The sequence below is a fragment of the Chanos chanos genome, chromosome 7, assembly GCF_902362185.1.
Source record: "Chanos chanos chromosome 7, fChaCha1.1, whole genome shotgun sequence".
NCBI classification, from domain to species: Eukaryota; Metazoa; Chordata; class Actinopteri; order Gonorynchiformes; family Chanidae; genus Chanos; species Chanos chanos.
The window spans coordinates 32,897,664-32,925,128 of NC_044501.1; the positions used below are offsets into that span (position 1 = coordinate 32,897,664).

Consider the following 27,465-nt stretch of genomic DNA (forward strand, 5'->3'; position numbering starts at 1 on the left):
AAGACCTGATCAGTGCATCAGGCCTCAATGTAAAGGTCTGTCTTGCCCTGTTTTCAACATTGTGTCAAATCATGAATGAAGAGTCTAACATGGTAAATGGGGCAGTAGGCTATGTCTTTCCAAATCCAATTGGTAGTACGACAAGTAGGTCTATATCCTCTTTACAGACGCGGGTTCTCTGTTATTTCTCCTCTTAAAGAAGTGGAACATTTGTTTTAAATTACGTCCTTCGGTCGTAACCGTCGTCTGTCTTGCACATTTACATTTTAAGAAACTAACACAGGGTCCCCACATGGAGATTACGTGAAGATAAATGGCAGCCCCAGCAGTGGGCCCGGAATGGAACGAGCGCGTCTGAAGAAATACGAAACTGGTATGTGTCTTATTGAAATTCAATGGCTGAAATGCAGACGCAAGGGCCTTGGACACTGCGGTGTGGTTTTTTAGTAGGCACAAAAAAAACCGAAAAAAAAAAACGCCTTTGATCTTGCCTCCTGCTGCTCGAACGGCCTGGAGTGGTCTCTCCATTAGGCTGTAATAAAGCAGGATTCTCTAAAATCCCTAGCTGCTTAACCATGTCCTGACTTGCTGTCAGCCGTACGGATTTTTCGAGAGTCAGATTTATTTTCTGTTTACTTCCTCTCTTTAAAGAGGCAGAGGTGTGATGATAATTCACGTTTAGTTCATTTTCATCAAGTATTCACTAGTTTTGTGTTTCTGTGATACCTGGCTTTTCGTTATTTCATGTGCTTTACTTACCTCTGTGTGTCAGCATGTTGTTCATTCTGAGGTCCTACGCGATTGAACGGTTGGAGAGATAGCATGCATTTTTGTGTTGGTCCCATCTTTAAGCTGTGTAATCATTTCCAAAAGTGTGAAATGATGTTCGCTGCACATCGTATGAAGGTTAAGTTACAACTACATTATGGTAACGATATAATCTGTGTTTCTGCAGCTTATTTTGAAAACATGGGAGTGTCTGAAAGTTTGAACTGAAAGTTTAATTTTAAAGTTTTGGGAACACAAGAACAGGAATAAAAATAACCGGCGCACAACTATCTAAGTTATCGTCTTGGTCGTAACAGAAGAGCATTTTTTTTCCCCCTTTGTAAAGTAACTGTTCACTCAGCAGACTTTTCGTCTGTGATCAAATTTTCCAGAACATGACACAGGGTCAAGTACTTTTGCGGCCCGATGTTCAGAAAAGCACAATCAAACCGTCGGTCTGTAACATTTCCTTGGCAACGATACTGCTTTTTTTTTTTTTATGATGAAAGTGACTGGATCAGGAGAAATAGCATCTCTCTCATTGAATTTTTATATCTTGGTTTTGGACATGCTCTCAGGCACATCGATCAAACTTGTTTGCTACTTTAGACAAGACACTGAAAAGACATTCACTGTTGCATTGTTTTCATACATACACCTTCTACGATGAACCAAATACAGCCTTCCATACGTGGACCAAAAAGTGAGGCTGGTGGACAGAGCTGAATACTCTTAGCTTTCATATTGTTTGTTCACTTGAAAGAGGACTCAGTTGTTTTTTTTTTGTCCTCCTCTGTTCTTATGTGGTCCCAGTTCTCTTGCCGTTCACCCTCTCAGAGCTCAGAACTTAATTATTTTGAATTTTGAATAATATCCAAAATGTTTATAACCACAATTTGCAATATTCATTTTCATATGCTATTTCTTTAAGACATTAGTCCTCAGAAACAGTCAAAGCGAAACAGAATGGCACAGTCTCAACAGAAAAGGCATTTTGGGGGAGGGGGGTGGGGGCTTGAGGCAGGAACATAAATGGATACTACAGATGTTTCGAAAACAGAGATCAGAGATGTTTGGACAGGGGGCGGCCGTGTAGTATTCAGATTTCCTCATGGGCATCAAGACCGAAAATAAGTTAACGCAAAAGTAGATAACAAAGTGAGTCCTTACAGTTTTAGACTTTCCCCTCAACAAAGAATTCAGTTTTTTCATTATTTATAATAGCTTTCTCAGTGATCTGAATTCAAACTGACATTATTTCCATTTTCCCGTGGGCAGTTCTCTAAAACACTGTCGTTAAGAGGGGTTCTTTGGGTGTACATAAAGTCATAGATTTTGACTATGGACATAAACAGATGTACAGGCCCCCAAACCCCTGCAATTATCAGATTTCTTAATTGGTTTCAAGATTCAGTTTACCTCAGGAAGATCATTCCAAGATAATATAGATCCTTAGGATGTGAGAATTGATCTGCAAGAGTGAGTTGACAGATCCATCAAATCCAGCAAAGCATTTGATTCGTTCCGTTGATGTCAAAAAAGATTTTAAATTCCCTCACTACAAGGGTGTTGTAGGATAATATGGATTCTTTTGGGGTCCTCAGGGTCCAACTGAAATGTTTCATTATTTAGATAATGTTAATCTGTGATCTTAAGTTAAACATTTGGGGAATGGGGTTGCGTGACGACCATATCTCCAAAACCCTTTAGTGATATTGCCTCCAGTGGGCGGGGCTGGACTGTCATTTGAGGATTGGTCATCAAAAATATGTTTCATTTTTTCTCATGTGATTTTTGTTTGTTTGTTTGTTTGTTTGTTTGTTTGCACTGTTAGGGGGTAATCAGTTATGCTATTATTTATTGCTTTCAAAAATATGAGAAGTGTTTTTCTCATGTGATTCAGTCAGATAAGATGAATAGGCCTAATCATAAAGAATAAAACCTGCTTCAGTCATATCCAGCACTGTTACTCACTATGAACAACAACAACAACAACAAAAAAACAAAAATGCTTTGGACCCAGTCTAATTGGCTGCTATTTCCATTTCGCTGGCTACTCCATGGGCAAATGGAGAAACCTGATACAGTACTGACAGTTGGCCCCAGAAATGTGCACACAACATTCAGATTTGTCTGTGCTCACTGAGTGCAAAGCTGACCTTGCTGCAGATAAATTTTAAGCTTACCTCACCAACAACACTGCTGTCCAAGGTTTTAAACTGTGCAAATTAGAGGCCGTTGTTTTTCTTTCTTTCTTTCTTTCTTTCTTTCTTTCTTTCTTTCTTTCTTTCTTTCTTTCATAAGTCTCTGCTGTTGATATCAAACCAAATTTTACTAGGTGATTTGTCTTTGCTCTTTAGTTTCAGGGGAAAAAATGTATCCATTCTATTTGGTATTGCTGTGCTATCATACCTAGTGTTTGTTGGAACTGGGTATTATTTTCCCCTGCTTTGTAACCGCAAGCTTTCTGTCAGCATCATCTGCTAGTCGATCGTAATGAATGACGTCAGATCGCAACTCAGAGCAGGCTGTGTACTGTATGTGCATAACCCCCCTCTAGACACCCACACATTCTCCCGCCCCTGTTCGCTCTTTCTCTCGCACACACATACACACATTCGCGTACACACAAAGCCTTTCCCTTTTCCACTCAGATACATTGCTCTCCTGAAGAAGGAACATACTGCGTACAAAGTAAGCCTTAGATTGCATTACAAATTGAGCATTTGAATCGCTTCATGCCTTAGAACGAAATCCTGTACCAGCTCTGATAAGCAACCTTGCATCTGGATTGTATGTGCCGATGGCTTAGTTACATTTCAACATCGTCGGTTGATTTTGCAACGGACTCTTCGAGATGCACCGTGGCTACCGTCGCGAATCACCGAGCACTATAGATACCCGCCGGGTTCAGTCATGGTTTTCAGACGCACAGCGAGGTAAGTCTCTTCGGTATGAACAAGTTGCCAGCCGAGGCGGTAGCGGCGGAACACAGACTTCGACATCGGAGCTGTGATTTATTACGTTGACTGGCTTTGTTGTAAAGATAGTCGCGTTGGTACCCCTCTCTCTCCGAAGGCGCTGGCACACGAAAACAAAGGACATCCAATATGCAGACTGTCTTATTTGTTTAACATATATTATATAATTCGTAGTCATCGACTTTATTTGTGCAGGCTGTCCTCCATTACCGACAAAACGGTACCGAGCACTGGCCGACAACCTGACCAACAGTACTAAATTACGTATCTTTACAAGTCATATTTGAGCCTGTGTCCCGTTTGAGTGAAGTGAGCTAAGATGCTCTTCCACAGTTTGTTGTTCATCGACGTTGTGATTCAAAAAGTTAGACGGAACTCACTTAACCAGAATGTATTATTATTAAGAAATGTTCATGCAAATTATCGGTGAGATTTGATCCAGGCAGGCAAATGGTTTTCAACCTCAAACCGCATCCTTGTGATTTTTTTTTCTGTGTCAGATATTTGTGAATGTTCTCGTAAACTGTAGCAAAAGAAAATGAAAAATCTTGCGTGAGGAAATTTGTGAAAATAATAACAATATAATTAAAATAAAATGGCCGATTTCAAATTTTGTCAGACTCTGTGAATAGATTGGAGCTATCCATGTTATTGGTTGTGCCATGTGATAATGATTTCTGTACTGATACGAGATCCTCCTGGTAAAAGCCCGTGTTAGTCACGCTGTGTTTACCCTGTAATGTTAGCTTGATTCCCTGTTATGGATAATGTTTGAGCATTTTATGCACCCCTGACTCTACCCTCTTAATCATCCCTCTGTCTCGGTTTCTTTGTCCCCCTCACGCTCGTAAACAATTTCTGTATCGTTGGGTCTCTTCCTTTTTTCTTTCTCCTTAATTCTCTTTACACACACAAACTGCCTTTCCACCCCTCCTGTCATGGTGTCACTGTTTTGCTTTCTTTTGGCTTGTGATGAGAACTGTTAACTGTCTTTTCTCTCTGGCTTTTTAACACTCTCTCTCTCTCTCTCTCTCTCTCCCTCCATCTCTCTCTCTCTCTCTTTCTCTTGCTGTCTCATAGGAGGATGCGGTGGCTGGGCTGTTACCGGTTTGGGCCGCTGTGGAAGGCATTACTTGTCTTTGTGGCCATTGCCTTTGCGGGTCAATTGCTGGGCGTCATTTTCAACAAAAGGTCAGTGAGCGTACCCTGTTCCTTTTATCACTGACTCTCTTCCTTTCATTGCCAATCTATATTGATAGTCTAGAGGTACCCCTCTCTTTGAGTTGAAAAAAAAAGAAAGAAAAGAAAACCAAAATTGTTTTTGGCTTTGACAGGGCTTTGGATATACAGCACTGTGTATACAGTATGTGTGAAGAAAACATGTACAATTTACATTTTATAGTTTTGTTTTTCTCATGCATTCTATTTAGTGTCTGTCTCAGTTTATATATGTTACTATGTGAACTGACGGCCTCGTATATTCTGCAACTGAGACATTATTCCATGAGAACTCCATCATGCTGCATTTTGCTGATATGATGGAGAACCCCAGAATATCTCATGAGGGTTCCTTTGTTGGGATGAAATTGTCTCCAAGGTAGACTCGCTTTATGGTTTACAGAGGTCTCTACCACTACTTTTGCTCTGTGTCTGGTCTTTTAGTGCTTTCCCCTCCTCTGTCTTTGTCCTCTGCCTCCCTCAATCAGTTTTCATTTCTCCTCTGTCCTCTTTTTTTCCCCATCAGCTCTTCCTCTCTGTTTACTCTCTCACTGCTGATACTCTCAGCCTCTTTGTTTGCGTTACTCTCTTTTTCTTTCTATTCCTTTCTTTCTCTCTCTCTTTGCTGCCTTTTCCAACCTGTTTTCTATGTTCTTTCTCCCTTTTTGTTTGTGTAATCATCATCTATGTTTCGTGCTTGCTCAGTTTCTCTCTCTCTCTCTCTCTCTCTCTGCCCCCCCCCCCTTTCTTCCTCTCTCTCACTTTTAGCTGGATGCAACCAGAGAGGCCTCGTTCTCTGTTCTCCCTGTCTGAGAACTCCCAGGGGCCCTCGCTGGGCTCCTGCCGTCCACACACTCATGTCATGTTCCTGAAGACCCACAAGACAGCTAGCAGCACCGTGCTTAACATGCTCTACCGATTCGGTGAGGAGAGAGGCCTGCGTTTTGCCCTTCCCGTTGGCTACCAGTTTGGTTACCCGCTGCCTTTCAACGCCCATCGGGTCAAAGGCTACCGGGGGCCCCATGTGACTGAGTTCAACGTCATGGGAAACCACATGCGCTTTAACAAACCAGAGGTGTGGAAAACAGAGCCTAATTTTGGCATTGGTTTTCACATTTGCATTTGTGGCTTGTAAGCTAGCAGCAGTAAAATTGTGACCGCATTGCAGTTGTGCTAAGAACTGTTCCTGGGATTTCTGTTCATATACTTATGATTTATTAATACAGATTCTTATCTTTGCATATATACTGTATATACATATATAGTATATACATAGCATATACTGTAGTATATACTATGTATAGTACATAGTAATATGGTATACACAGTCTATACATATATATACATATATGCAGGAATTCTTAATGATTCCCAACCTCATCTCTACCTCCCCTCTCTCTCCTCAGGTTGAGAAGATAATGCCAACAGACACATTCTACTTCTCCATAGTGCGAGACCCAGTGGCCTTGGCCGAGTCGTCCTATGCCTACTACAAAGCCGTGGCGCCTGCCTTCAAACGGGTGAAAGGGCTCGGTGAGTTCGCCAACAACCCCTGGCGCTACTACGACCCACGGCTTCGCAACAACCACTACGCTCGCAACCTTCTCTGGTTTGACTTTGGCCTGGACCACAACGCCAACTTCTCATTGGCTCTCGCGAGGCGAGGCGAGGCAGCCATTCGGCGGGCCTTCAATCTTATCCTGCTGTCGGAGCACTTTGACCAGTCCATGGTGCTGCTCCGGCATGCCCTCTGCTGGCCTCTTGACGCCGTGGTCTCCTTCAGCCTGAATGCACGGCAGCAGAAGCCCACCGGAGGTGTGAGCTGGGTGGGAAAGAGTGGGCCCTTGGCCTCGCTGGCCCTGACGGACGAACAGAGGCAGAAACTACGGGAGTGGAACGCTCTGGATTGGCACCTGTACCAGGCCTTCAACCGCACCTTCTGGGAGGAGGTGGAGCGATTCGGCCGTTCCCGCATGGAGGCAGAGGTTGCTCTGCTGAGGACCAGACGGGAGGTCCTGGCCCAAGTGTGCCTACGCGATGGGGGACGGCCCGTGGAGGCCAGCCGTATCCGAGACAAAGCCATACGGCCCTTTCAGAGCGGACTGGTGAAGATCCTGGGCTACGAGCTTCAGCCCGGTCTGGACAACGCCACACGTCAGGCTTGCCTGCGCATGATTCGCCCGGAAATCCAGTACAAGGACTTGCTGGATTTAAGGCAGTTCCCCCGTGCGCAGCAGCCCCCGGGGGCGGGCATTGCAGCCGGGGGGTTCTCTTTCAGGAAGGACTCTTTACCCCTGAGAAAGGGAGAGCAGGTCGGAGGGGTGTCGGTGGAGAGGGACTGGGATGGAACCAGACTGGTTCAGAATCTGTCCTCTTTACAAATTAATGTGAAGGGAAGGCTGAGATAGTGAGCTTTTGTTTAATTTGTCCCTCACACCCTTTTTGCCTTTAAGTCAGAAGCTAGACCTGACCAGAACCCAGCTGCCAGGGGCCTCTGCGCTGCACTATTACAGACCAGAGACACATTCTGGGACTATGAACATTTGTGCTCTACCTTGTAATTGTTTCCATCCAGCTCTCCTCTGTTCTTTTCAGTCTTCACCATCAGAAAAAAAAAAAGAAGTTACGAAACAGACAATGGTACAGGAGGAAAGACTTTAGCAGGCTTTAGGTACGAATCTGCAAGTGGGATTTTATGGAAGGATGTACTGAAGATGAATGGAGAAAATGTGACATAGCATATGCTAATTCTGTCTTTTTTCATCCAACTGCTTGGTATGAGCCGTGACTTGGGACAGAAGCAGCTTTTCATGGGGATGCTCACGTATGCAAATGAATGCATACCTCCATGTAAAATGTTAACATACATGTGCAAGTCTGCTAACAAATGCAGCTGACTGTCTCTCTCTCTTTTACACACACACACACACAAATCTCTTTTAAATACGTTGACACTCTCTCACTTAGCACTTCAGCACTGAAAATGCACAACATCCAGTAACAGCAGTTAAATGCAGTGCATAGCTATCTACTGGAGTAACAATGCCACTAATGTTAAATCTTTGACCCTTGCTGCCTGTGGTCAGTTCAAACACTAATGTCTCAATGGTAAATAGGAAGGAATTCATTTGTCTCTGTTGCAAATAAGGAGGGATTCATTTACGGTCAGTCAGTCATTCTCCCTATAATTGATCTGGTAGTTGCAGACTTGAAGAATGCAGGCCCTCGCTTGCACTCTCGTCATTATATCAGAGGGTGTTTTTTTCCTGAACTGTGATGCATTGTTCTACTTAAGCTCTTTCAATAACGATAACTGTCCGTGTCGGTCTGTGAAAGTGACGTTTTCTGGTTGGTGGCACTGTGAAATAATTGCTTACACATTTATCTCTCATATTGAGTGCAGTGGTCATGCTGTTACATGCAGTCATATTTTGCAAAGGCAATTCCAAAATTCAAATGCCTCCATTTGAACAGTTCTCAGATATTATTACTTTGGTTAGCTATACGTTCAGTGTTGATTACTGATGTTTTATTAAGTCATTAAAATTAAAAAAAAAACAAAACAAAAAACAAACCCCAAATATAACAAGTTTTAAAAAATTTACTGGCTAATATTCAGTAAATATTTGTTAAAGTTTCTGTTAAAATGTATTTTGGCTCTTGTACATCTTACGCTGACATGTTTTGCCATCAGATTTAGTTCCACTTCATCAGTGATAGTTGAGCAACATCTATCACAGACAGATCTCCATGCTGGCCCCCGAATGAAACACTGAAACAGTTATTTTGCCTTAGAGTACAAAACGTCCACAGAGCAGTGCTTTTACAAAGCTTGATGTATTGTTTTTTTTTTTTTGTAACTTTTGTTACACATACTGTATTTATTTTCATTTGAGGACTTAAGTATGTATTGCCTCAACTGATGATGGTGATACATAAAAAAGATGTACCACAAATTTACCTGAATTCACTGTGCAGCCGTCTTAGTTTCATAAAAAACAAAAACAAAAACAAGACCAAAACGGAAAAACAAAAAAGAAACCAGCTAATAAGCATTTAAATTTGAATGCCGTGTAGTGTCCCATTACTCCTGACATATTTTATTGTAACCATAATTAAACTGACATTACACCATGCACACACATGTATGTGAGTATGTATTTGAGTTGGTACTATATGTGCGGTGAAAGTAGAATATGCATGTTGCAGATAGCGTTCTTGACAGCTTACGTGCTCCAGAGGAGCTTGGCTCTTTACTCTTTTACAAGCATGCATGCGTAGAATTTCAGCTTTTACACTATGGAAGTTTTATTCTATTATCATTATTTAGTATATTGCATTGTAATTGGCAAATAATGGTAGTACTCTGTGGAGGGCTAGTTTCAGTTTCTTTCTTCCTTTTTTTTTTTTTTTTTGCAACCATTCTTTAGGAAGATACACACATTTCAGTGATGTCCTTTGCGCACTCACATCTTAGAATGCGCGGCTTTCAGCCTAACCCTGTGCATTACTGCCGGAAACTGCCCTGTGTGATCTTTAGCATTGTCATCATAGTCAGCTTGAAATGATGGGACTGTCTCCATAGAGATACCTTTGGTACCGTGACTTTGTGTCACATTGCATCACTTGGTTTCAATGTCTGAATGTCGCAAAGCTGTACAGAAAAAGGAAACAAATCTTGAATGTCAGTATGTATGACTGCATTTAAGGTATGCCAAAGAGTTGTCAGTTGCATTTGTAGAGAAGAAACAAACAAACAAACAAAACAAAACAAAAAAAATCTTGTGTTAAGTCTTTTGTTTTTGTACATGTTTCACAAATGTCAACATTTGTTTTTGTTTTTGTTTTTTTTTGAAGCGAGTAAACCGAGCGAAAGAATCCCTCAGGAGCTTATTTGCAAGTGATAAAAATAGATAAAACTCGGAACATGATTCATATCAGATTTGATCAAACTGACATCCAAAGAAGGAGACGTCTAAAAAGTACGAAGCATAGGCAGAGGGCATATGGAGGTCAGGTTGGTCTGAAAGAAAGCCAGCAATGCTATCTAAGCTGTTGCATATCTAGCTGTTGCGACTATTTGCGCAAGCTCTTTGTGAACTGTACAAGTGATCTCACGTTCCTTGTCCACGCCTGGATTTTACGATTCACGTTTTACAGTATCTAATCTGCTTCTCTGTATATGAATACAGACAGGCACAAAGGCTCTAGAAAAATAGAAAACCTCTATCATTCCTGACATTGCGAATTCTCTAAATTGTTTTATTTTTTTTTTTTTTGAAGTAAACACAAGACATGTAAAGTGTGGGGGAAAGTTTATAATCCGTGAACCATACTTGTTGTATTTCTCCTTGTTACTTGAATCTATTTAAACTTGTTTCAAAACTGTGTACATAGTATCCGGGTGTGTGTTGAATTTGCTTTGTTTGACTCTTATGTAGTCAAATGGAATAAAAACATTTTTTTTTCCTTAAGAGCAGTGACTTTGAGTGAGTTTTTCTTCAGTTTGAGTTCTGTCTGAACTATTTCTATCTGGTTCTATCTGGCAGGATTTAGGATTTTAATCCCCCTATTCTGGTGCTATTTATTCTTTCTTTTTCTTATTTCACTGAAAAGAATATATAAATTTTTCTCTAGGAACACATTCTAAACATTTAAATACTGATTTCCCAGTGTGTAGTTTCCCAGGGCAACAGAAATATTCGAGGTATTCTGAAACACGATAAGATAGAAGTTGAGTAAATATTTGCCAACTATTCTGTCAGCTGACGAGAATTTAAATTCGTAATCGATTTGAGATAAATGTTTATGTAATTTCATTGCACTCCTCAATGTGTATTTGAGCTTTGAGAGCTGAGAATGAGTCAGTTTAAGACGGCTAAAAGTGCGAGTCAAACATTAGTACTGCGCGCATGCCAATGCATGTTCAGAGACGCAAGATGTTTTTAAAATGCGTTTAGTTTAGGTCGCCGAGAGTCTCATAAAATAGGACCTGCAGTTAGAGCCTCAAATGTGCGGCACTGCTGAGCATTGTTTAACTATCTAATGTCAACTGCTCTTGCCTAGTTGTTTATCTTGCTCCATCTTTAATCTACACTCGATTAACAGGACTGTGGCGGTGTTGTACGCTCGAGTCCACTGGGTGCAGCTACAGCTAGCAAGCTGGCTAGCGGTATGGGACGCTATTACTTGTTTTTAAATTTATTTGTTAATGAAAGAGAATAATATTTTATTGACTACTTCGAATGTGAAAATAACAGGAGGCCTCAATCAGTATTTTTAATAATTTATACCAGGTAACCAGATACATATATCTGGTGCATTGTATCGTCTAGCCATGGTTTTAATGATGGAATCGCAGTGCGAGTATTTTATGTATTTCCCAGCCGTGCCCATTTCGGACTTGTCCGATCCAGCTCGGTATCGAACACTTCCACGTCGCAGTCACTTGTACCTTGGCGAAACCGTGCGTTTTCTACTGGTCTTGCGCTCCCAAAATGTTGCATCTGGGTCTACAGGGAGTGCGGGTGTTGACAGCGGTGGGTCAGAGCATCCGAGCAGCCGCTCTTGGAGAGAGCTGGCCAATTCTCTGTGTGCTGTTGCAAGTGTCTGCCCTGGCGACAACAGACAGAGGACACAACCATTGTACCATGATTACCACAGCAGTGGGGACGAATATGTGGAGGACACCGACGACGATGACGCAGCTGAGACAGGCTGCACAGGTAGAGGAGGCATGAGATACCGAGGTTTCAGAGAGTGCAAGCCGCTCCTCATTCACAATAACCCGGGTAATGGCGTGAGAGAATTCCGCAAGGCACCTTTACAGGTAAAGACAACGGTTCTCTTTTCCCATTTAAATAGATTTTCACGTAGTAATAAATAAATTGACAATTAAACCGTCGATAAAATTGCATGCATGTTGGTTGTTATCGAGTTTGCCTCCTATTTACAACTAGGAAGTTTTGATATTTCCTGTTTTAGACCCCATTCGACGTGTTGACCAGAGATAATGCAAAGGCACGGACATGAACCTCTCTTACTGTCAGTCAGCGTAATTATTGGCAGCTTTGCACTCAGTGACTTTCTCGTGAGGTTTTCCTGCCTTGTACTGAAAGACAAATTGTAACGAGTTACATAAATTAATTCCCATTTCGTACGTTTACCGTCGGTTATCCACTCTCAAACGTATGCTTTTTTTTCTTTTAATGCAAGCACGTCTGAGCGCGCTCGGTAGCCTGAGGTGGCAGAAGAATTGAGCATAAGGCTCATGTGATGTTTACCCACACACCTGTGTTATCAGACATCTGTGTATTTAGAGCTTTGTAAGGGGGAACATGTGAAGCTTAAATGAACGGGAACCCTGTGCCACACCAACCAGTGCAGCCTCACTTTAGCACAGAACAAAGAATATCACGATATATTCATTCAGCTCATTAAACAGTGCGTCATTTTTTATCACCTAACCCTTGATTGGTTGAATCAGCTTTGTCAGTGCTTGGCTGGTATATAAATATCCTTCAAAACACGGACTATCCAGGAATCGAGTTGATTCCTGTTTCTAGGACTGGAGCTTTGACACGATGGACTTGACAGTTAAATTAACAGATTTCCATCCCGTGAAGCGGCACCTCTGAGAACGACATTCGGATTCCGCTACCTAATAAAAAACGTAAAGCAGGGTTAGTCTGGTGTTTGTTCTGCTCTCACCGTAGACACACCCCCCTGTGTAAATTCCGGCTGACTGGTCTACTCTAGGACAAGGCATTTGACGAGTAAATATAGGAAGTAAGTGGTGTGCAGTCATTCAAATGCTCACTCTGTTAAATGAAAGAGGGCTAAGCCTCATATTCGTGTATGTAAACCAAGCCTAGTGGGAGAGTCCAGCACTTCCTGTATATGTTTCTTCGCCCATTACCTTACGCTTCTGTTTGTTTTCCTTCATTTCACTCAGTCACCTGTAGATGAGCCTGTTGTGCTGAATGATGAGGTCATCTTCCCTCTCACTGTTTCATTGGACAAACTCCCTGTCAACACTCTGAAAGTGAAGGTAAAGTCATCATTGAAACATAGATGACAGCTGTTTATGGCTTTTTTTTTTTTTTTCAAATGTTTCCTTTGTATGTTATACTGTGGGTCCCCCCAGATATCTGTATCTGAGCTGCATGTATGTAAAGAGAGAGAGAGGGAGAAGGAGGGGTGGGTTGCCTTTCTGAAGAGCTCCCATCAAAAGTAGTACAAAACTAAACATGCCGTAACCATTGTGCATCACAACCGTCTGTGTCTCTGTTCTTGATGCAGATCATTGTGACTGTGTGGAAGCAGGAAGAGGAGAAAGCCGAAATTCGGGAGCAGGGCTACCTCAGCATCCTACAGCAGAAGAACCCTTGCCAAACCTTCCGCCAGGACCTCAACACATTCAAAGCCCAGGGTGAGCGTTTTGAGATGGAACATCCTGCCTGTTGCCCCAGCAACAGAATGTTCTAGAACCGTTGTGATACAACCCAGTGGTATCTGGTTGTGAATGTACCCAGTGGCCCATTGCAGTATGATGTCATTATTGATCTCATCTCTGGTGGGGTTCATATTGCTACATCTCAGCTAATTCCAATTTTTTATGTCTCTCTCTTCTCTTTATTCTTTTCATTCATACTAAGAAATTAGGTTTATATGTCTCTGTTTAATTTTTTTCTAGAGAATGCGCATTGAAAACAACAACAACAACAATAACAACAACAACAACAAAAGCAAAAATAAAAATTATAATAATAATAATAGATAACCCCAATGATTTAAAAAGGAGATTTAACACTGCAGAATGTCATTGTTCTGTCATAAGGCCAACCTCATTCAATGCTAAACGCATTCTCGCTTTACATGTTAGAGTGGACTGTTGTCATGTTCCCAGGGGTAACATAATGAATCTTCTTTTTTTTTCCTTTCTTTCTCTCCCCCCCCCCCTTCCGTGTCTTGTCTTTTGTTATCAGTCAGCACCACGCTGAACGTCTTACCACCGCCCACAGTGAAGTGTCAGCAGATGACTGTGTCTGGGAGACACTTGACTATCTTGAAAGGTAAGAGTCGGGGGGCGGAAGCCGGGCGTGATGTTATTTGTGCCAACAGTCATCCCTCTGGCAGGGCTCAAATAAATAAATAAATAAATAAATAAATAAATAAATAAGTAAGTATATAAACAAACCAGAAGAATAGACAAGCTCAGAATGATTTGTAGCTTAGTCATTGCTATTTCAGCTTCGCCAGTCAGGCATTTTTTTTTGCTGTTGTTGTTGATGTCACTCAAAGATGAAGGTTAACAATAAAGTACGTGCGAGTTGTTAAGTAAACAGTGGCTCGAGGGAAGAGTTTCTTTTCCCCCGAGCAGCGTTATGTCATAACTGCTTATGGTGAAGAGAGTGTCTCTATAACTGGTGATATTTAATACGCTTTAATGATTTGCTCTCTTAATTTCTTAACAACATCCCCAGTAGGCACAGTTATTAGATGAGATTCCCTGCATAGTTCTCATGGGCCCAATGCCATTCCTCATTTTCTGTTTCTTCCACCCCCCAGCACACCTTACCGAGTTAATCCATCATGATCAGCGGACCATTAAAGCCATGCATTTCTCAAAAATAAACTGACAAATTATATCGCATGAATGGGGTCCCGGAGGACTGGGATGAAATATGGTTGAATCATACATGCAATTATTTATTTTTTGCCGGCTTTGATGTTTGACCTTTTGTAGTGGGAATTGTACAAAGTTTACAATCTTGTTAAGCTGGCCTTATAAGAGGGAGGAAGGAAAACATGTCGAAAAGCATATCTAAGACATACAGCGATGCTTTTTTTTCAGAGAAGCTACTTGAGTTATTTTGAAAAAGAATGAATCGAAAAAGGATGAATGCGGAGTCTATGTTCAGTTCGCAGAATGCCACATGGCTACTCATGGTGGTTCAAAAAAAAAAAAGGAAACTTAGATCATGTGTTTCTTCTGTGTTTTTAAAAGCCTCACAAAACAGCACAACTGAAAAGCAAGCAAAGCCCTTAACTTACTGAATTCCTTCATTTGCTGTGTGTAGAAATCCTTGCAAGAGCACGCAATGAACTTTTGCCTCTCTCTCTCTCTCTCTCTCTCCCTCTCCCTCTCCCTCTCCCCTCCTCTCCCCTGTGTGTGTGTGTGATTTCTACATTGTGTATGAGCATGAAACTAATGTGAGGTATTATAAAGCACAGCCATACGTCAGAATTGTCTCATTCATAGGCCATCTCCACCCTGTCCCAGTGGGAAGTGGAGACTGATGTGTGTAGAGTGGTTTTAGTTTGAGCTTCCTCGTTCAGAGACTCGTACAAAAGTACATTTGAAACACTAGGAAATTTTTTTTGGGGGGGGGGGGGTTACTGTCAGTTGGAATTTGTATAATTAAATATCTAACAGTGTGACATAACCGCACAGTAAGACGCTTCTTCTCAACAGAAACGAGTCGTTCTCTGAGGGGGATTGTCTGTTGAAATATAAACTTAACATCCTATTGAAGTGACACCATTGTTCAGGGGACAATGGCCCCATTGTGTGTGCTCGAAGCGTAGCTTTAATGTCTCATTTATGTCACTTCCTGTCTCACGTCTCATCGCTGTTTCAGTGTTAAACGGAAGTTCTCAGGAGGAGGTGTGTGTGAGAGACATCAGAATCCTGCCCAACTTCAACACGGCCTACTTGCCCATGATGCCTGACGGCTCAGTGCTGCTAGTTGACAATGTCTGGTATGGTCAAGTGCAGTGCTTTCATTATCACTAGGATATTTGCCAAATCCAAATTGCTGGAACAAGGTTACGTTAAATTAGCACAGCTTCTTCCTCCCACTGCATTTACATTTTCATGGATCAAATACTCTTGTTATAACTCTGAAGTCGGAGTCATTTAATTAAACACGAAACTTCTCTGACTAAATTGCTCGGATAAAGATTGCTTAATTAATGATTCACCTGCGTGCTTTTTGCCCCTGGCTGTTTGAGTTGCTTTTGGTGTATTGGATCCTTATGCTTCTGTGTTTTTTTTTTTTTTTTTTCTCCAGTCACCAGTCAGGAGAGGTTGCCATGACATCATTCTACAGAATGGACAGCGAGTCCAGCCGTCTTCCCAGTACACTCACTGCTCTAGAGGAGCAGAACTTTCTGTTCCAGCTGCAGCTGAATGATCAGACACAGGAAGACACAAATGAGGTGAGAGGGAAGGAGACATAATTTAAAGGGAAAATCCCTGAGGTGATGATAACAATGAGCATAAGATTACATAGTATGCAAAACGAAACCAGATGCAAACGAGGATTTTGTTTTAGTTATGTGTGAATAACAAAAGAGACTAAAATCTTTAAATCCTCACTCTTATGTATAGGTTGCATTTATAGCATTTTGACAATTGCACTATACACTGTTTTATATGTATGTATATGTATATGTGTGGGTCTGTCTGTGTGTGTGTATATATATGTGTATATAGAAAAACTTGTTTAAAGACTTATCTATATATATAAGATACAGTCCCTTTTCTGAGTGTGCTTGTTTCATCTCCCCCCTGCATTACTTGTTCATGCCTCAGGGACTGGAGGTGCCGTTGGTGGCTGTTCTGCAGTGGTCCACCTCCAAACTGCCCTTCACCAACTCCATCTACACCCATTACAGCCTGCCCAGGGTTAAGCTGGACCGACCCCGCTTTGTGATGACAGCCAGCTGCCCCAGTGTTGTAAGGGCGCAGGAACATTTTCGGGTCAGATACACTCTACTCAACAACCTACAAGACTTCCTGGCTGTCCGGCTGGTCTGGACTCCTGAGGGTGAGAATAAGCGGAGATAGAAGTAAAGAAGGAGTTGACTGATTGATGGATGGATGGATGGATGGACGAAGGGGTGAGAAGTATGAGAAGAACGTAGAAATAGTTGGTCTGAAAGAGGGAAATGGGAGAAAAGAAAACCAGATGACAGAGAGAGAGAGAGAGAGAAAAGCCAGCAAATGAGAAAAACAGGGCCAGAGGGAAGAGAAGTGGAGTGAGGGGAGATTCACAGAGTGAGTAGGTGATGCCCAGTGAGTTGCAAAACAAAGAGAACGGGGGGGGGGGGGGGGGGTTAGCGTATGAAGCACATTATGGAAACTGACTGAGAAAGACATTGAATAGGGAACAGCCTGAGCTCTAGAGCGTGTAATACATGCAGGAGAGTGACGGGAAGCTATGTGAGTTCAAAGGGAGGGAGAGCTCAAATGCTATTAGAAAGGCCGGGGTATCTTTTGGCCGTGTTGCGCAGAAAACTCAATAACTGTGAACTATAAAAACAGAGAGATTCCAACAGTGTTTGGTGACAGCATCCAGATGCGCTCGTGGAAGATTAAGTGCATTGGGGCGTGGGCTGCATAAATGTTCAGTAATACAAAGTCAGTGGACGTGGAGGGGTGGAATAAAACGCTTTGAAACTGGTCAGCGGGCTTCACTGTGCTGAACAGACAACCGAACACATTGTTAGCCAGCATTGCCGATGGATTATGCGAGTCTCAAGGGCTAGGTGTGGACCACTCCGTTTGGCTGCCTGTTTGTTTTCAGATCAAATTTAGCATGCGAAAGCAAAGCCCCCCCCCTAACATTTTAGTAGCACCGAGAGAGATAAACAAAAATGAAAGCAGAAATATGTTGCGTTTTTTTTTCCCCCCTCCGCAAATAACGCCCTTGTTTATGTATTTATTTATTTTTTTAATATTGTTGTTCCTGTCTCATTACATCAGTATTTATCGCTCTCTTCTCTCTTATGTCTCCTCTCATTCCTGGGTCTTGTCTCTGTTTCAGGTCGCGGGCAGAAGGAAGACCCTGCAGTGAATGCAGTGGTGTGTCACTCTCCACTCAGTAACCTTGGTTACTGTCGCAAGGGCAGCACTCTGTCTGTTACTGTGGCCTTCCAGATACTCAAAGCAGGCCTCTTTGAGGTACTAAACTGACCACCTAATAAACTCGCTCGCATGTATTCCGAAAGGAAATGAGCTAATTAGATTGGAATTTAATTAGAGCAAACATGCTTTCCCCTCGGTTTGTCATACTTATGATTGACACTTTTATCAGAACTTAATATTGTTGAATACCTTCCTGATCTCCGCTATCCCATAATTCCTGTGTTTGTATAGTTGAGTCAGCACATGAAGCTGAAGCTGCAGTTCACGGCATCCGTGTCCAACCCGCCTCCGGAGGCCAGGCCTCTCTCCCGCAAAAACAGCCCCTCCAGCCCAGCCGTCAGGGACATCCTGGACCGGCACCAGGCCAGTCTGAGCCTGGGCCGCTCTCAGTCCTTCTCCCATCAACAACCTTCCAAATCCCTCCTCACCAGGTACACGCACACGCACGCACATACACACACACACACAGAACTCTAAAGCAACATCCTGAAAGTTCTTGGAAATCTTCACACATTCCAGATGTCGCAGTAATAAAATTAGATTACAGCATTAGCTGAAGTGTTGCTTTGGCTCTTAAGATATTAGCCATGGAAGGCACACCCTCACACATCTCCCTGATGCTGTGAAGATGTTGACAGTAAAGACAAACATGCTCTCTTGATGGTCTACACTCTCCGTTTTTCACGTTTCTTATCTCACCGTCTCTCATAACTGTCTTAGGTATGTCTGCTTCTTTCTGCCTTAGAGTATAGTTGATACCCCAGCCCTCTAATAGACGTATTATGCTGGAGGTCATTTCCGGGTATGTGTGTCATCACAGGACAGGTAGTGTTATGGAACGCCGTGCTATCACACCTCCGGTGGGGTCTCCCGTTGGCCGGCCTCTCTACCTCCCCCCAGACCGCAACATCCTCTCCCTCGACAAGATCGCCAAGCGAGAGTGCAAGGTACTCGTGTTGGAGGCACACAGCTAAATATACGCGCCAACCCACACGTGCGAATACGCGTGAAAATACGCAAACAGGTAGAAGAATAGGATGGGGCGGGGCTTAAACTGACTGACAAACACTGGAACAACAGGGAGTATGGTGTTGGAGTTTTCGTTTCTAACAGTAGCGTAATTCGATTGTTTGTTTAGAGCTGTTTACGCTGGGAAAGGCTTGAATTGTGAAATGTTTGTCGATGAACAGAATGTAGAAAAAGGCAGTCTACATGACATACATGGCTGAAAAAAAAAAATGACATTTCAGTAACATTTTAATAGGGTCTGATGAATTTCACTGGATTTTGTTTTCTTTGTGTGTTTTACTTGAAAAAAAACCCATATTTGTCATATGTTCTATATTTAAGGTTGTAAATAATTTCATCTCAAAATGATTTGCATGTCTACTGTACATTTGACCACATTTCTGACAGACAAATCTGCAGACAGACAGACAAACACACACACACACACACTCGCACACACACTCTCACACACTCACACTCACACGCACACACACACCCACACACACACACTCACACACACACACACACACCCACACACACACTCACACACACTCACACACACGCACTCACACACACACACACACAAACACACACCGGCACACACAAACACACACTCACACACACTCACACACAAACACACACACACACACACACACACACACACACACACACACACACACACACACACAGAGTCTTATGGAGTTGTGGGGTCCATCAAGAGCAGTCACTGGAAGTATCATAAGTCACATCCTTAGTCTGTCACAGTGGTTAAACTCATCTAGTCTCCACTGTGCACTGTATGTGGAGGTAAAAGTAACTGTTTGTTTTTGTTTGTGAATGCAGTGGACTCCGGGGGAAGTGGTAAGTCTTGCTGCATCTTGAAAGCATTTACTTACTGTGTGTTTGAATTTACTGACCGTTGTTGTGGTCTGAAGTCACACTGGTTGTCAAACTGACAAATAGAGCCACACTGGATCTGTTTTCTCATCGTTTGGAATTTTACACAGGTGGTAAAGTTCCTCCTGTCTTTTTTTGTTTGTTTTTTGTTTTGTTTTTTGTTTTTTTTAAAGGGTGCAGCGGCAATACTGCTGCGTACATATTTTGTAATGCTTATGCACAACTGAAATCTCTGGCATACCCTCTCTAAATGTATTCCCTTTTTAGTCAATGAAAAGGAATATCAAAGCTTGTGGGGTTTTTTTTTCTCCCTATAATTTTATGCCTACTTGCTTCTGCACACACTCCAGAAGATATTCAAGACATGCAAACATACGCACACGCATAAAATGGTTTCATATATCGGAGCAACAGTTATTTCCATTTTCCTCTTGCCTATCTTCATAATGTTTATGCAACAGTGGGTGGTTGTTTTTTGCATGACTGCTAAAACTAACACCATATATATATATAAACCCATAAAGATGCTCTTTTGACAGCCCTTTAACATTTGACAGTGTAACCATCTGTACTGGTACATGAAACAACATGTTTTCACGCTATACATTCCTGTGTGGTGGAAATATCTGTATCTTAACGTTTTGCTTTGCCAAGCTAGAGTTTCACTTTTTAATTTTTTTCCCATTTAATTCCTCAGTGCCAGTTGTTTATCAGTCTGTCTTCTCTCACCTTCAGAGTGCTCAGCGTTGACCCACACACACACACACACACACACACACACACACACCAACCCTCTACGCCTTAGAGGACCCTGACTGAGTCACACTCCATTCCTCGTGAGTGTTGCGTTATTGTCTGACACCATTTTGATTTATGGTCTCTCTCTCAGTCACAGTTAAGTCACAATCAATCAGTGCACACACACTGCACTCTCAAAATGGCAGACAGTGATGCATTCATCGCCATTGAACTGTAACAAAATAATTTGTGTTGTTCTATTTGTACTTAATATTCAGTGATTCAGGATCACTTAAGCTAATTCTGGGTTGACATTTCAGGACTGTCTCTGCTAACACGAGATTGTTTTCAATGCATTTCAATGTCTCACATGTTCAGTTGCTGGTAAGAAAGCTTGAAGTGCACTGGGAAGCCCTTTACTTTTACTGGTTGTCAGTTGGCTTTTGAAACACTCAACCACTGCTTGGCATCAAATTTGATTTGAGATTGCTTTTATCACACCATTTCAATATTAATGTCAATGTGTACAACACTGGAGACTATGTTTTCCCTTTTCCATCCAATTTCAGTTTTTTTTTTTATAATGCTACTGACTGAGTCTTGACCCTGGATGAACATTTCATACAAATTAAGCTACATTGTGAAAACCTCAGATGTTCCTTTGACTAGTAATATTTTAAGGGATATGCTAAGCAGCAGGACAACAAATTTTTCGTGATCTTTGTTATGCCTCAGTTGTTAAGATTGTAAGATTGTCAAAGATATATTCTTTGCTTTTATTATTTTTTATGCTGTCAAGCAATGTGGTGATTTTTTTTTTTTGTCTTCTTCCCATAGATAGATGTTGTCTTACAGCAGGGTGCATCTTGTCTGTTTTCAAGAGTGCCCGCTAATCTTTTTGTTTATTGTTTACCTGTTTTGAAATGTTACTTAATTTAAGATGGAAGAAAAAAAAAAAAACATTTCATTGCTTGTGTATATAGAGCTATAGAGCTTGTTTTGCTGGAAGAAGTCCGCTGACCATTCTGGCCCTCGGTCAAATGTGGGCTCCATCGATATTGCTGCGCTGAGTTTGTTTCTGTGGTTTCATTCCATTTTTTTTTTTTTAGTTCTTGACCGAGATAAAAAGAAAAAAAAACCCAGAACATTGCCATTTTTCTGTTTTGAACAATCATTTCCTAATTTGTTCATGCACTTTATTTTGAAATTTTTTTTAACTTATTTTCAAGGGGGAAAAAGAAGGAATGTTTTTGATTGGTGTCTTGTATTTCTTATTGTGACTAGCCTTACCTGTGGCTTTGGTTTCAGATGCATTGAATGACATGGCTCTAGTTTAAAGTGTTCAATTCACAAAAGTGTTCAAAATTTGAAAATGTGTGATATGATGCAATGGGGTTGTTGCACTTGAATAAATGCAGTTAGGGAAAACCTGTTCTTAGTGTGTGGTCTGTATTATCAGAAAATACAGTTTATATATATTTCATCACAAAATATAGTTTATTTGATTCATGTCAGAGAGGGTGCAAATAGGAGAATATTGCACTTTTCCCATAAGATTACAATACATTTCATTCAAAAATGACAAATTCTCCAAATTTAAAGTTTTCAAATAAGTTAAAAGTCAAAGATAAAACAACAACAACAAAAAAAAATGTTATAAAATTGCAAGTTTACAGAGATGATGTTGTGTGTGGATGGTGTTAATCTCACACACGTTCAAACACATATTCAACACAATTTCAACGTTACAGAGATTGAGTGCCTGTAGGTGGATGGCCGATCACTTCAGAATTTTGTAGAATTTGTCGTTGTTTCGGATGAGCATTGGACATCGAGGTGATCTGTTGAAAAAAAAATTTTTTTTTATCAGCCTCAGTGTTTCAAAGGATGGTCAATCCTGCATGCTAGAAACTACTCTTCAAAGACGACGCTAACACATGACCTTCAAACCGCGTTTATTATCTAAAGACTGTTTTCACGGCTTTTTATGTCAGTGTAATATGTCTGTTCTAACGATGGATTTCAAACAGCTTTAAGGAATGGATTCCTTGAATCAAGTTTGAAATGAGCAAAACAAGGACTGAAAAATGACTGATCGTGACGATATCCTCTCGTCTCTTTCCTAGCTTAGCTTATGCTAATGTAGCTGATGCGGAACTCATTTCGCCTCTATGATGCAGTGCAGAGCTGCGTCTTAAAAAAAACCCCACCTCAGGATACATCAGTTAACGAAGTATCTTTAGTAAGTATCTGAGAACTGATTTGAAACCTTTGCAAAATGCAGAAAAATGACCCATACCTTTGTTCTTCAGCGACAATTCTCCATCGCTGTGTTTCCTTTGGTGGCTGTTGAGAGGCACATTAAGAGGGAGTTATTGCTAAACCGATGGTAAATGATCTGAGAATTGACTGGTCATACCGTAGATGTTGACGGATCCTTATCAAAGCTATGCTAATTTGTGTGACATCCATAACTGAGGACTTTGTTTAAAAGATATAATTAACAAATAAAATAAACATTACCTTTTCCTACGCTTGCAGCAACAGATAGTGATAATCAATACGATGATAATGACACCAAGGGGCACGAGGACTCCAATCAAGATAATGGTCTCTTTATCTGTAAAACACCACAAGTAAACCAAACATTAATACTTCAGAAAATGTGACACGTTACTCGCACTGAACAGAATGATCCTTAGACAGAGGACTTGTTTTTAGAATATGAGAGGAAAAAATTGGAAAGGAATAGATTCAACATGTCGGACCTAACATCCTATATATTTAATCTCACAACACGTTTATTTAGGAAATTCATTTTAAAACACTCGTTTTACATTACTCTTCGTTACTTGGATAGAACTTTTCTAGCTGTTTGTAGCGTTTGTCAGCGAAATTTTTACTGGTGAACCAGATCCTGAAAGTTGGCCCAGATATTAATCGGGTCATGCTGTATAAGGACACGCACCCAGGCCTGTCTCCGGTTCCGCTGGAGACACCTCTGTTTCACAGTTCTTCCCCTCAAAGCCCTCGGCGCAGTTGCAGGTGTAGCTATTTGAATTCTCTGGGGTGCTTACGCATGTACCAGCATTCAGACAGGGGTAGCTCAGACACGGGTTGTCGCCTGATGATTGACGGTGGGGAAAAAGGGAAGTGAAAATGAAATAGCTTAGTATATAAAAAGGCAACAGCTTAGGACTTCAGTATTTGAATTGAATAACTTTTATCGAGTTTGATCGCGATCCATTTTAATCCTATCTTTACAAAATAATAACGTAACGTGAATGAATGGTATTGCAAGAAATTTGACACTGGACATCCATAGGCAAATTTTAAATGTGACGCAAATCTGTGTGCTCAGGGACATGGTGGAGTGTGGACTCACTTCTGTAGCAGTTGCGTTGGGTGTCGTAGACAGTGCAGATTTCCGTGCTGCTGCAACCTTTGGCTTGACAAACGGCACCGGTGGGGGTGCACTCACAGTCCTGAGCACAGTCCTCTGTCACAAACTTCTCTCCCATCTGTGGGCACACGAGAGAGAGAGAGGGAATGAGAAAGTCTTTTAAAAAAAGAAAATTTCTTAACTCGCTCAAGTGGACTTGATTTGATTTAACAAAGGCAGGTACATTTCAGGAACGCACTGAACTGAATAGACTGAAGCTGGGATATTACTAGGGCAGTGTTCCTGGTCCCTCACCACATAATAATCCCAAAGATCCTCGGCAGGCTCACAGTCCCTAAGTAATGGCCTAATAATTCAATTTTAAATAGATCTAGGAACCGTTTATGTCCAAGGCAGTGTCCCTAAGCGGTACTTCCTATTCTTACTCCAAGCAGCATTTGAAAGGTAAGACATCAGTTTCATCACGTACAATCGATACTATATTTTATTACACTTCATCATGTCTTCACTCGTTTGTTTCTGATCTTTTACTAAATTTATTGAACTAACTCTTACCGGACACAAAAGCACTCACCAAATAGTAGCGTCCCAGGAAGGTGCAGCCGCATTCGGTGAATGGAACGCAGGAGTCGTCGCTCATGACGAAACCGGCGGCACACTGACAACCCTCCACGCAGTGGGTCTGCTGACACTCAGAGGGGGCAGCCATGTCGGCGCAGGATGCAGGGCATGGTGTCATACACTCTGTATATGTGCTGTTAGCACCACAGTCTGGGGCTGTATGGACACACGTGTTTAACCGAGAGAGAGAGAGAGAGAGAGAGAGAGAGGTGGGGAGGTGTTAGAAGATGTTGTTGGTGTTGAGGTGCGATGAGAAAGTCAAATCCAGTAAGGAGTTCATAATGGGCCTTGTATATCTAAGCATGTTTATGTGTTCATTCACCCCATCCAATGGATTGTGTCTCCATAGTCCAAACATGTTAAGTTTGGTTGTGTTTGTGTGAGACAAAAAAAGAAGCGGAGGGAGAGTAGCTCTGTATCAGTGTGAGTGTGTGTGGGTGTGTGTGAGTGTGTGTGAGTGTGTGTGGGTGTGTGTGAGTGTGTGTGTGTGTGTGAGGACTTACAGCAGCTCAGCCTCATTCTCCATTCCCCCACGGTGATTCCTGCCTCCTGACAAGCCTGAACGTAAACGGCATAATTCTCACAGCGCAGTGTAGGACTTTCCTGCTCTGCGCAGAGGTCAAACACACAGTCCCTGCAAAGCACACACACACACACACACACACACACACACACACACACACACACACAAACAGTCAGAGGAATGTGTTCACACTGAATTTCACAGACCATTCATGGGAGTGTCATTACACAGCGACTCTGTGAAATACACACAAACACTCTCACGCTGAGGATCAGAGTGAAGGGAGGTGGTGGGAAAAGACTCACTCTTGGAAGGAGTCTGGTGAGACAGAGGCGTGGCAGTTAGCGAAGGGGCCATCAGGGTCAGAGAGAGCACCGCACTTTGTTTTACTGTTCAGGTCGTCCAGCGTGGCCTGGGTACAACCCTGAGTCTCAAAACCTGTGTCTGGTTCCTGCTCCATCTTGTGCCTGAGAGAGAGAGAGAGAGAGAGAGAGAGGGGGTTAGAACAGAATCAAAGAACAGCAGAGAGAGAGAGAGGGGGTTAGAACAGAATCAAAGAACAGCAGAGAGAGAGAGAGAGGGTTAGAACAGAATCAAAGAACAGCAGAGAGAGAGAGAGAGACAGAGAGAGGGTTAGGACAGAATCAAAGAATAGCAGAGAGAGAGAGAGACAGAGAGAGGGTTAGGACAGAATCAAAGAATAGCAGAGAGAGAGAGAGAGACAGAGAGAGGGTTAGAACAGAATCAAAGAATAGCAGAGAGAGAGAGAGAGACAGAGAGAGGGTTAGAACAGAATCAAAGAATAGCAGAGAGAGAGGGAAAGCAAGCAGGATATTCGAAGGGGCCAGAAGAAGGAGAGAAAAAAAGATGAGAGAGTTAGAAAAACAGGTATGAAAAAAGAAGAAAGAAAGTTTTGAGGACGGAAAAACAGACGGACGAAATACGGTGGAGGATGCGTAGGAAAACAAGAAATGTCTCTTTTGCTCTTTCATTTGCACAGATGTACAAATATTTTACTCAGTGCGTTCAATCTAATGTCAGATTGCGTTTAATCTAATGTCAGCCTTGGGCCTCTCTCACCTGTCCACGTGTACAACTTGAGGCAGGTTTAACATTTGGATCTCCACCTGCCTGTCATTCACTCTCCAGCTATCCCCAAACTCATTCAGATCACGTGTCACTGTACCGTCCGGCTTAGTGTACTCATTGTTGGTGACTCCATCATAGTTTCCACACAGGCCCCGAACGTGAGACCTGTAAGAGCTTGGAAGAATAATCTCTGCAGGAGAGAGGGAAGGAGAGAAAGAAAGAGATAAGACAACAGAGCAAAAGAATTCAGATGTATGTATAAGACCAACTGTTCCATCAGAGATCCACGTAAATCAGGGCCAGATGCGGATTAGGTACTCGATCAGAACTATACGACAAATCCCGATAAGCACACAACGCGAGCTGTTTCTTATCTTTTCTTTACTTTGGCCGTCCTTCACGTTTTTTGAGTGCTGAGTGCGCACGTGTCTGTGTGCGTTTCTCTCTCTCTCTTACCTCCGTGGTGCTTGCCGTCAAAACGTATTTCAAGGCCAAAGTCGGTGGAGAGATGAATGTAACGTGAGCTCTTGGCAACGCTAATGCCTTGTTTGGGACTAAACGGAGCTGAGACTTTCTCCCCGTTAACCTGATTAAAAAAGAAAAAAACACACATTTTTGTCATCAAATCGGCAGGAGCAACATACTGACTAGTTGGACTTTAGGGAACTAAGAAATTACTAGGGGAAACATGGGTAATGTGGACAGCTGGCTATTCAGTTTCACGGTTCAGCTATCTTGAACATGCTGTTGATGGAATTAAAAGCAATTATTTAAGCTTAAAAACAGCCCTCTGTTCACTATAAAAGACATAATTCACAAAAGCTGAAATTAAAACATCGTTGATTTACTTTAAAATCCGTTTAAGCTGTATCAGTGCCATTCGTAAAATTTTGGGTTGGCGAGGAACATTTGTAGTTTTACTCACCAGAACTTTCCTCTTGTTTAAGAGGCGGATGTCGACGCCGTACACATCCACATAGATCTCGTGCAGGTAGGAGACTTTGCGTTTGCCTCCACCGCGAATGTTCTTGCCTCGCACCGTGAGAGGAGTCAGAGTGTTGGGGAGGTTATGAGTTGTTGTCAGGACATAGGTGTATGGACCCTGGTAGTGATGCTTGAAATTATCGAAGGTGCGATAGTGAGGATCTCCGGAAATAGTGCACTTGTCAAACTCTATAGGATGGTGTGGTTGTGAGAGAGAGGGAGAGAGAGAGAGAGAGAGAGAGGAAGAGAGAGGACAAGTTAAATATGCATTTATTATTTTGCATTAATCAGAACTGAAGTG

General features: G+C 42.0%; 3 protein-coding genes across 3 annotated transcripts in view; 2 read left to right on the forward strand and 1 right to left on the reverse strand.

Annotated features, from left to right (window-relative positions):
- Window positions 1–3,684: 3,684 nt before the first annotated feature.
- On the forward strand, window positions 3,685–7,375 carry gal3st4 (galactose-3-O-sulfotransferase 4). Its single transcript, XM_030780879.1, has 4 exons — window positions 3,685–3,707; window positions 4,830–4,940; window positions 5,736–6,042; window positions 6,374–7,375. Exons 1-4 carry the CDS (start codon window positions 3,685–3,687, stop codon window positions 7,373–7,375), a joined length of 1,443 nt encoding a protein of 480 aa, XP_030636739.1.
- Window positions 7,376–11,304: 3,929 nt separating this feature from the next.
- trappc14 (trafficking protein particle complex subunit 14) lies at window positions 11,305–18,875 on the forward strand. Its single transcript, XM_030780858.1, has 10 exons — window positions 11,305–11,796; window positions 12,922–13,017; window positions 13,269–13,398; window positions 13,955–14,041; window positions 15,611–15,731; window positions 16,043–16,190; window positions 16,567–16,801; window positions 17,801–17,937; window positions 18,133–18,332; window positions 18,722–18,875. The coding sequence occupies exons 1-10, from the start codon at window positions 11,305–11,307 to the stop codon at window positions 18,873–18,875; spliced, it is 1,800 nt and encodes a 599-aa protein (XP_030636718.1).
- Window positions 18,876–23,063: 4,188 nt separating this feature from the next.
- Window positions 23,064–27,465, reverse strand: part of zanl (zonadhesin, like) — a 38,169-nt gene continuing 33,767 nt past the window's right edge. Inside the window, 9 exon segments of the mRNA XM_030779208.1 lie at window positions 23,064–23,164; window positions 23,513–23,668; window positions 23,930–24,065; window positions 24,522–24,724; window positions 25,072–25,202; window positions 25,397–25,558; window positions 26,172–26,370; window positions 26,637–26,766; window positions 27,106–27,353. Coding sequence (XP_030635068.1) covers window positions 23,064–23,164; window positions 23,513–23,668; window positions 23,930–24,065; window positions 24,522–24,724; window positions 25,072–25,202; window positions 25,397–25,558; window positions 26,172–26,370; window positions 26,637–26,766; window positions 27,106–27,353 — 1,466 coding nt within the window.